The sequence below is a fragment of the Pterocles gutturalis genome, unplaced genomic scaffold, assembly GCF_000699245.1.
Source record: "Pterocles gutturalis isolate BGI_N339 unplaced genomic scaffold, ASM69924v1 scaffold24069, whole genome shotgun sequence".
In the NCBI taxonomy this organism is placed as follows: domain Eukaryota; kingdom Metazoa; phylum Chordata; class Aves; order Pterocliformes; family Pteroclidae; genus Pterocles; species Pterocles gutturalis.
In genome coordinates, this window is record NW_010129027.1 from 75,346 (window position 1) to 84,947 (window position 9,602).

General features: G+C 43.8%; 1 protein-coding gene across 1 annotated transcript in view; it reads right to left on the reverse strand.

The window, feature by feature from the left end:
• Positions 1-2,879, reverse strand: part of MTCL1 (microtubule crosslinking factor 1) — a gene marked incomplete at its 5' end in the record, with an annotated part of 52,657 nt that extends 49,778 nt beyond the window's left edge. Inside the window, 2 exons of the mRNA XM_010079826.1 lie at positions 677-751; positions 2,820-2,879. Of these exons, the coding sequence (XP_010078128.1) occupies positions 677-751; positions 2,820-2,879 (135 nt within the window). The remainder of the gene's footprint in view (positions 1-676; positions 752-2,819) is intronic.
• Positions 2,880-9,602: the final 6,723 nt, after the last annotated feature.

A 9,602-nucleotide genomic window follows, 5' to 3' on the forward strand; every position in this document is an offset into this window, starting at 1 on the left:
GGGAAGGAGAATACAGTCTTTCCATCATTTTGGAGGACCAAGAGGCTTGAATCCCAGGGGCTGAAAGCTGGGATATGGCATAGCCTGACTGCATTTCACATCCAGTATGTGGACACTTTCCTGAAAGGTGAACATAGGGAAGACCGTATAGAAAGAAAGGAAGGAAGAACAGTGCAAAAATGTTCCATCAGTCATGGTGCTAGTCACGGACTTTAAGAGATCATTAAGGATAAATGGGATTAATGATGACTGGTGATTATTTGCATGCAATAGCACCATGGCTCTGCAAGGCACTTCAGAGGGATGTTAATGGAAAAAAAGACAGAAAGAAAAAACCCAGATCCCTCCCTACAGAGTCTGCAGTCTAATTTAGACAAATGTAGAAAGTGGAGATAAAGAAATGCAACCTAAAGGAAAGAAATGAACTTAAATTCATTATGCAATATAAATGATGTGATGAGAAGGAAGAGTTGATCAAAAATTCCCAAATATGATATTTCTTTTCTGGCAAGAAGACACAAAGATAGATAGAGATCAATGCCATCTGCTCTACCACCACCACCACTTCAAGGGAGCTGCCAGGCAGAAGATGGGTAAGCAGTTTTGGGGTTGCAAGTACTACGACAGGGCAGTAGGACCAGCACCCAAGCATCTGGCTGAGTGCCAGCACTCCTACCTTGCACTGGAGAACCACTTTTCTTTGTGTTTTGCCTGGTGCCTGGTATTTTCCAAGAAGCTCCGTTTTGCAATTCTGCTGAATAGAAACTTTTTCTTCAATACTGCTAGAGGCGGGTAAGTGCTACCATGAATTCTGCTTTTACATGATTTCAAGACAATCAGTTTCACAGGTATTATTTACTTGGTGTGCCCTGCAGTGGGTGCGATGTTCCAGCTAATTTCCATAATGAGCTGCCAGTAAGTAAAAAGACCAGTCTTGCCATATGCTATACGTATCTGTAAGCATGCGGATGCACAGAATCTAAGTTTGTGGTTGCTTGTCACAAAACGTATAATGGGTATCTGAACTTATTTTAGGTATTTAGGGTGGCTGTCCCTGAAGAGCAGTGTTTTGAAACTCCCGGGCTCTGTTTGTACTAACCCCTTTGGGCCGTGCCCCAAACGCCCTGCGGCTGTTTGACCAGGTCAGGCACTTGCTGTGGTGTGCTCTGGTCTCAACCAGCACACACCTCTGAAGGGATATCTGGGTTTGGAGACAGCGCCGGGTAGCACCCTAGACTTAGGAGATAGCTAGGGCACGCACTTATAGGCTGGGACAATTCCTTCCTACCCTAAAGAACTGCTGAAGACAACTGAATGGCCACCGTGCACAGTGCTGTCACAATGGTTTTCATTTTCAAGCCCAAATCCTTTGCTTGCATGAGTTAAAATTTGTGTACAGCATAAAGGGTGTTTTTTTCTTGGGTGGTTTCCAGGATCACTTCCCCATGTTGTGAGTGGAGCAGAGCTGACTCAGGGTTACTCGGTTAATTCTGTGAAGTCCTTTTTAAGGCTTTTCGAGGCAAACTACAGCTGCTCTTACTGCCTGGATTTGGGCAGAGGACACAAGCACAAGGAATCCATTCCTTCTGCACCACTCTGTATTTCCAGGAATGAGGAAAGGAAGGACAGTAATGCCCACAAACCCCGGTGGACACAACCCTGCTTTCATGTAGCTCTATCTGTAATCTGCATGTGCGTGGGCATATATAAATATATATATATTTAAAAATACATGTATTTTACAGACCTGCCGAAAAACAAACTCTCTGACCTGACTGACAACTTAAATAATTCTCTGTAGCAAGTGCTGCAGGCAGAAGGCCCAGTGCCCCATTTTAAAGTCTGATTAAGCCATGCTTGTATGGGCTTGGCAGGGTCTGCTGTGTCCCAGGAAAGCAGGCTGCAGCCCCTGGCCACCATGAGCTGCAGGTCTGCCTGCCCTACCCACTCAGCTGCCTGCCCTGCCCACTCAAGTGCAACATGTTGTGATGATTTATTATGGTTATATTACAAAACAATGGATTTTAAGACTCCATTGACTCAGAGAAAACCCATAGGCCTTGGTTGTGTACACTGAGCCTGCCGAGGGGGCAGCAGGGGAGGTGCAACCTTTCTCTAATGAAGGCATGATGTTGCTCTTGGCTCCTTTCAGAGGGAAGCGAAACACTATCCCCATCTTTCTGGCTATAAACAGTAACTATAAGGGTACTGGGAAAAGCTTTAACTCCTACAGTCAGCACAACATGCAGAGAAAACCAGGCAGACCACTTCCCTGAGAAGGATCAGCCTATGGGATTTCAATAAAACCAGTGTCCAAAGGGAGACTGAGTGGGTAGCTTGGGCTCTGTGCTGTATCTCAGCTTGGGGGAGCACAAGTTCACATGCTGCCCCTCAAACACCAGAGAGAGACTAAACCCGGGGCTGCGACATGAGAGCTCGCGAGGTGTCATTGCAGTGTGTCGACCGCATTCCCTGCCAAGATGCTCATTAGCACTAAATCTTTGGCACTGTGTATAAATTTAGTTAGTCTCTAAGCTGAGATCCAATTACTTTGTGAGACAAGGTGATTTTCTCTTCTTGTAGAAAACCTGCAGCCTGAACCTACTGATATGAGCACAACGAGCTCAAGAAGCTGCACAGTTCCGAGATCATACTTGTGTCCTAAATTGCTTTCACATTATCTCTGGGAGGTCTCAGTAGATTGAGGCCCAATTGCACTATAGTTAATATGCCTGATGGCCCCGTCAACACCCATAAAAATAAATTTCTAGTTTTATCATGTGATTTTGCTCAAAATTGCATGTTCTTGAAAATCATACCTGGGTAAATGTCCTTTTCTCTTTATGAATTTCTCTGCTGCCTCTTCTCTTCAGGGAACTCTGCAAGACAAGCAGTGCTGAGTTATTGATAAGCTAAACAGAAAGCCTCCAAATTTATCAGGACTCAACACCATAAAACTAACTGGGGAGAAAGCAAGGGTATTCTCCTGGGTAGCTGAGGATTTAATTTTTCATACTAATCACTAAAAAAACAAGATATCAGGGCCTTGAGGTGAATTTTTCAACGCCCAAAACTTCCCACAAAAAAAAAAAAAATAAAATTAGTTAAAAGTTCACAGAGGAAAAAAAATCTCTTTTCTTCTCCTCTGGACCACCGCAATTCTTGGCAAAACTTTCTTTTTGCATGGGGCAATGATTTATGTTTGATTAATCCAGGGCAGAAGTCCAAGAATGTTACTCACAGTGGATGTGAAACACATTGTGGAAACCTCAGAAGAAAGCAACCCCAAAAAAAGGGAAGGGCATGCATATTTAAGCTATGTGGTGTAACATTATTGGTAAATCCATGCTAGCAAATGTACTGGGGAGCCCAGACCAGGTAATTCTCCAGGTATTTCTGAATTTACTTTATAAATTCGATTTGGTTGGCTTTGCTAATCTTTATATCCCTTTATAAACAGCTTTTTTAGGACACGGAAATTATGTCACCACCACTGCTTGGTTTTCAGAAACCTCTCAGGACCCGAAAGGAAAAGCACAGTTCTCATGAGAAGTAGGAGGTGGAGCACTGTCAGGACATTACCAGTGTTTGCACTGGCTTGTGTTTTCAGACGAAGTTCAAACTGGTGTGAGCTGGATCTATTTAGAAAAGGCAGAAATTTGACTTTTGCAGGTTGAAGTATCAGAGGGGAATGATTGATATTAGGTAAAAAAAGCAGGGAGCTAGAAACTACAGAGTCATTTGAATTCAAAGCTGGCCCTAGTGCATTGTCTGTGCCCAGAGCCTGAAGGTTGATACTCCCCAGTGATCACCCTGACGTTGTGGCTTCTTTCAGTCACTAGTTCTGTTTATGGTCTGCAGGGGACAATTTCCAGCTGAGGCGAAGCCCGGGCTGCCATGGGCTTGCCCACAGCGTGCCTCCCCTCTGGCCCATGTGATGGAGCAACATGCCTGGATCAGCACCAGCTCCCACGTTTGATGGGCTAAATCCTGGTCTCTGTAACACACACTAACCCAGCACTGCAAACCACGAGCCCAGAGAAGAGGAAGGGAAAGGAGTGAGAGGCATCCTGTTAATTAGCTAAGTCCAGTCTTGTGCCTGGCCATTAGCTGGCAGAAAATGTGACATGAGCTTGAGGACAGGCGAGCATGCAATTACATCCCATGCAAATCCTAACTGAAAGCTTTCCATGGCTTTGTGGTTTCTGACTGTTAAGCTATGCAGCTACTGCAAATTATAATTATTGCACGCTAAGACAAATCTCTCCTTCTGCTCTTTGTTATACACAGTTAAGTAGTTAAAACCCATTCATACACGGCACCATATGCCCAAGACATACTACAGTTTATTTTTTCCTAATCTGCTCTCTACTTTAATCCAGTGATTTCCTATAACTAATGAAGCTGAGTAAGAGGAATGGGGTTTCTTTTGATACTGAAACAGTTTAATGACAAAAGACTTTAAACACTAGAAACATCATATGAAAACCTGTTACACAAGCTTAGCCAGGATAAACAGTTATTTTTTTCTCTTTTTTTTTGAAGTGTGGTATTATTCTGGAAACAGATATGTAACTGAAAGCAGTCACCGGTCAGCAGCATCATGCCCTAGCATGCAAGGTGGGTCACTATGGTTAAAGAGATACGGGGGATAGCCCTGGCCCTCACATTTGCTGTTTTTCTGTGTGACTTCAAGCAAGAGCAGACTGAGCAAGAGGAGGTTTGTCTGGTTACTTCATTTGATTTGTAAGTTCTTAGAGTGAGGGATGAGTCTACCAATTTCTATAGAGGCCTTAATGCATGACTGTAGCAAACAGCTACTAAGCATGCCAGAAATGCAAAACCTTGTGTCAAATCCTAAAAACCTCTTGCTCTTACCTATAAGCAAAAGGTTACATTTAGACACATCTGACTCGAGAAGCTATGGTATATAAACACATTGGCTAGTCTGTGCAAGAGAAAGTAACAAAGCCTTTACTCTGTTGTACAGGATAATACTTGGAAGGTAAGGGGAAGGGAATTAAGATTTAGGTAGGAGACATGGATGCCACACTGAGAAACAGGCAGGTTTGGAAGCTGTAAGCTCCACTCCTCACTTTAAAAATGGATTTCACAGATCCAGACTAACAAGTTTGCAACATATTGCCCCCTAGATGGGGCCTTGCTTTAAGCATCTTCACACTGTCCTGTTTGGTTTGCGTAAGAACAACCTTCTGATCAGTGTTCAGCCGGGAGACCGCTTCGTATTTCCATAATGCTGAGACTCAGCCTTAGGCAGAGTCTGTCCTTGGTGTAAGACAAAAAGAATGGGTTATTTACCTCTGGGGGCTACCAGTGGATTACAGGGAGAAACTTCACTCCCACGTGTCAGTGCAGGACTAGAAACACAGGCATGGCAACAACGGACTGCCTGGCCAAAGCCTCCTGAGCCCTGTACGAAAGCAAGGAAAGATTTCCACTTCACCACTGTGGGACCAGGCTGCACGTGTGTACAAAACACCAACCAATATAGCTGGTATCTCAGTAGGACTAAGGGCAGAGTGCTGCTGCAAAAAGAAGTAGGTGGAACATGCTACAAGCTTAAATTATTTAAAATGTAAAATGGTGCAATAAAGGAGCGTTTGTCTTTGCTGTACAGGAGATCGGCATCAGAAGCTGATATGAATTAACGCTAGAAGGAACATTTCTATACTACTTTTATACTTGAGAGACCAAGCAGGGTTGGCCATCTACCAAAAAGTCTTTCAACGATGGTTAAACAAGATTTTATTAGTCCTTTGGTTAACATAGGCTCTCAGGAAAGAGGTTACTACCTTCATAGTTTAACTGTAGTTTGTTGCCATACCTTTTGGCTACCAAGGAGAGCTAATATATGGGGGTAATAAATTACCCAGTGTTTTAAAAATTAAACTTCCTAACAAGACTATCGGAAGTATCAACTACAGTATTAACAGCAGGAAGAGACACAATTCGTTTCACTTTCCCTAAGAGACTAGCATGGACAGGAAGAGATAATCTGTGTCTTTTGGTGAATTCAATTTTAAATGAGTCCAAGAAGAGTCCTGCAAACTGAGCAGTAAGAACAACATTTCCCACTTAGGGAACAGCAAGCAGGAGTCAATGCACTGGAGTTAAGAGGTTGAGCAAGACATGGAAATAAAGTTTGAATTAAGAGCAATCATACACATAAACATGATATGCCCCAAGTTTTCATACTGAGGCAAGTGCTGAGTAGGATGGGAATAGAGCTACAAACAGGCAGCAGTAGAGAAGGACTTGGAAAATAGGAAGAGAGAACCAAAAGTCCCTAAAAACTGCCAGCCTGTCACTTCATTCACTGTGATTAAAAGAAGCAAGTAATTTTGGGTTCAGTTTGGCATCTGCAGGCAAGCGTGGGCTTGCTATCATATGCGCACCAAACTGAACCTGCAAAATCAAGTAGTCAGCCATTGAAGTGACAATGTCTGTAACTTAGAAACAGAGAGGCTGGATTGGAAAGTCCGTCCCTGAAGGCAATTTCTATCACTGTGATGTGTGAGGAATTATGCACAAGCATCACAGGGGCTTATGAGCTGCATAAATAATGTTCCGTGCGCAATGATGACTTGCTACTGATTGCTTTGAAATGGATAATTTTCATTTGCATTCATTAGAAAATAGTGCCTGTGAGAGATTCGACAGTACTTAAAAAAAATATGCACAAGTGACCAAATCTACTTGCTCTAAATGCAGCAATAGGTGAAGCAGACTGCTTTCAAATAACCGGTACCTGCAAGGCTAACAGCTTTGGAGTTGCACATTGGCATTTCATAATAAGAGCTAACTTCTTGACAGCTGTTGACCCCCCTCATGTTCAAGAATGAACAAAACATCCAGAGGCATAATCTCTGCCCCACAGTACATGACTCATTGGGAGATCTTGCCAATGGACCAACTCTTTCACAGCAGTTACTCTCCAAGAAACACCAGTGATTTAAATGAAGGTAATTCTGCTTGGCATGAATGTAAATCGGAAGAAAACCAGATCCACTTGTACCAGATGGTCAGAAGATGGATTTATCCCCAAGTGATGTAAACCAGTGCTCGTTAACTGCATCACTAATCACTGCTTAGGAATGCCTCACTGCAAGCGCTTTCCAGGCACTGTGCAAGACCACATAGGAAGATTATGGCGGAGGATAAAAAAAGCAGGGGATCTCCCTGCTCCTTCTCCAGCACTGGCCTCCACACAAATCCAGCTCTGCTGGCCACTGCAGGCAGCTTCCCTCTCAATTCTTTGCAGCTTTGGACTTGCCAGACCCTGACATTGGGGGGGTGCATGTTTCCCTTTCATCTCACTGCTTCAGAGCTACCTTTGCTTGCCCAGTCTGGCAGACAAAGAAAAAACCCTTTGTGCAGAGCTCTGTCACTTTCAAACCACTAATGAATAAGCTTTTCTAATAAATGCAGCACTGAAATAACATGACCAGGACCTGTTTCTTTAGGAGAGGCAGCTTTCCACTATCAAACTACAGCTTTCTGAGATCTCTTTTCTGATACTGTTACTTGCCCATTTGGTGAAAAGAAGCATTTCCCATTTCTGTGTCAACATCTCTTTTCATAAGGGTAGGGCAGGGTGGCCTTCCATTCTTTCTTAAGACCTGAAGTGCCTCTAAATTCCAAGTATCCAACTGAAGTTTTGCTTTGCTGCCATCCCATGCTTCTGTATCACAACGGCTGCCCAGTGAAAGTACGATGGCAGCTTTTTCCGTGTGGTCTCTTACACATATCTACAGGATGGTTAACAGAACTGGAAAATACAATGAAATTCTAATTGCTTTTCAATTGCTGTAGGCCCTTGAAAAAGATATCTCACCAAACCCTGATAAAGCTGGATTTGACGCAAGTGATCTATATCTGCATTCATTCCCATGTGTGTTTCATTTACTAGAAACCTCTAAATACTGCGATATTCATCATTCACATGACCTAGCAAAGCAAGCCATGTCTGAAATATCATAAGCATTACAGTTCAGGATAAAAGCCGTCCCTTAAGTAAAAAAGCAGCAAAGCACACTAGCTTTCAGCACCAGCTTAAATTTCCCTAACGCTGCATTACTCTATTGTGCTAAGCTTATGAATAGGGGCTTTGGAGGAGCCTCTTTCTTTTGCCTCTTACTACTAACACACAGCACCAGCTGTCTCTCAGGGCTTCCCGGTGCTGTTCACATGCAGACTGATAACTGTCGTGATATTAGTTGGCTTGGTGTTTACAAATAATTTGGTGTGTCAGTCTGGGAGTGTGCTGTGGGGAGGGAAGCAGCAGGGCTGCACCCGCTGTCTGGAGCCCTGGAAGGTGAGATGGCAGCTCTTGGGTGGATGTGAGTTAGCTGGGCTGGCTCAGGGTTCAGCTCACAACACACTATTTCACTTAATATTTGGTCAGTGGAGGCTGATAAGAGGACCTGAAACAAGTATAAACATATTTATTAATACAATAATTACTTAATAATCATTATAGTAATAACTGGTAAACAGTTACAGCCCAGTGATGTAATAATTGTTATTAATATAATAAGCAAAATCCTGCAACAGACAGCTGAGATTCTAAACTCTAACTGGTGTATCCCTTCTTATGCAGTGCTTCTGCCCAAAGAGTTTTATTAATACCTTCTTAAATTAATTGAAATTATGTTAGAAGTCCCTCACTGCCCTATTTTGTTACGACATAAAATACCCAAATTACATCACATGTGTCACAATATATAAAGAAAATCATAACACACTGAGACCAGGTAAAGAAAATCAGAAAGAAGACAGGTAGCTCACTGCAGACAGTGCTGCTTCTCCCCCTCTTGCTACACCACTGCTGCGATGCTGATGCAGCAGGAGCCTTGTCACCCCTCCATTTGTGCAGCTATTAGATGTGAGTTCACCACACTGTGCCTGTCCCTTAGCCCCCACATCCCAGGCACACTTGCTAACTCTCTGCTGTGGCACCACCTTGCTTCCAGTCCCTCTGCCACAGAAGGAAACCACAGCTGCATGTCCCTCGCAAACCTGCCAGCCAGGAGCGGCAGAACTGGCAGCATCTACCAGGGGCTCACTGCCAGCCTTCTGCTTCTCTGTCTCGCATCATACTATGCCCACAGTAACGTGCTGTCCTGGCTTCAGCTGAGACAGAGTTAACTTTCTTTACAGTAGCTAGTAAGAGGCTGTGTTTTGGATCTGTGCCGAGGAGAAGAAGGCTGATAACACACTGATGTTTAGAGTTGCTGCCAGGACAGTCAAGGACTTTTCAGCTTCTCTGCTGGGCCAGTGTCTGCAGGTGCAGGAGAAGATCGGAGGGAGCACAGCCTAGGATTCAACCTTAGGTTTAGAATTGAGACCCAAATTGGCCAATGGTCTATTCCATATCACGCATGTCATGGTCAGTATATATGGATGAGAATCTGTCTGGAAGTATTCTCTCTTGCTCCAGGTTGTCTTCCTCTGGGTCCCCCCTCTCTCAGGGTTGACTCGGTCTCTCAGGCACTTGGGCTCCTACCTCCATTCTGGGATTGCAGTTTTGAGACTCTCCCTGCTCCAGGACCATTAGCCGGGAATAGGCTGAGCCTTGGTCA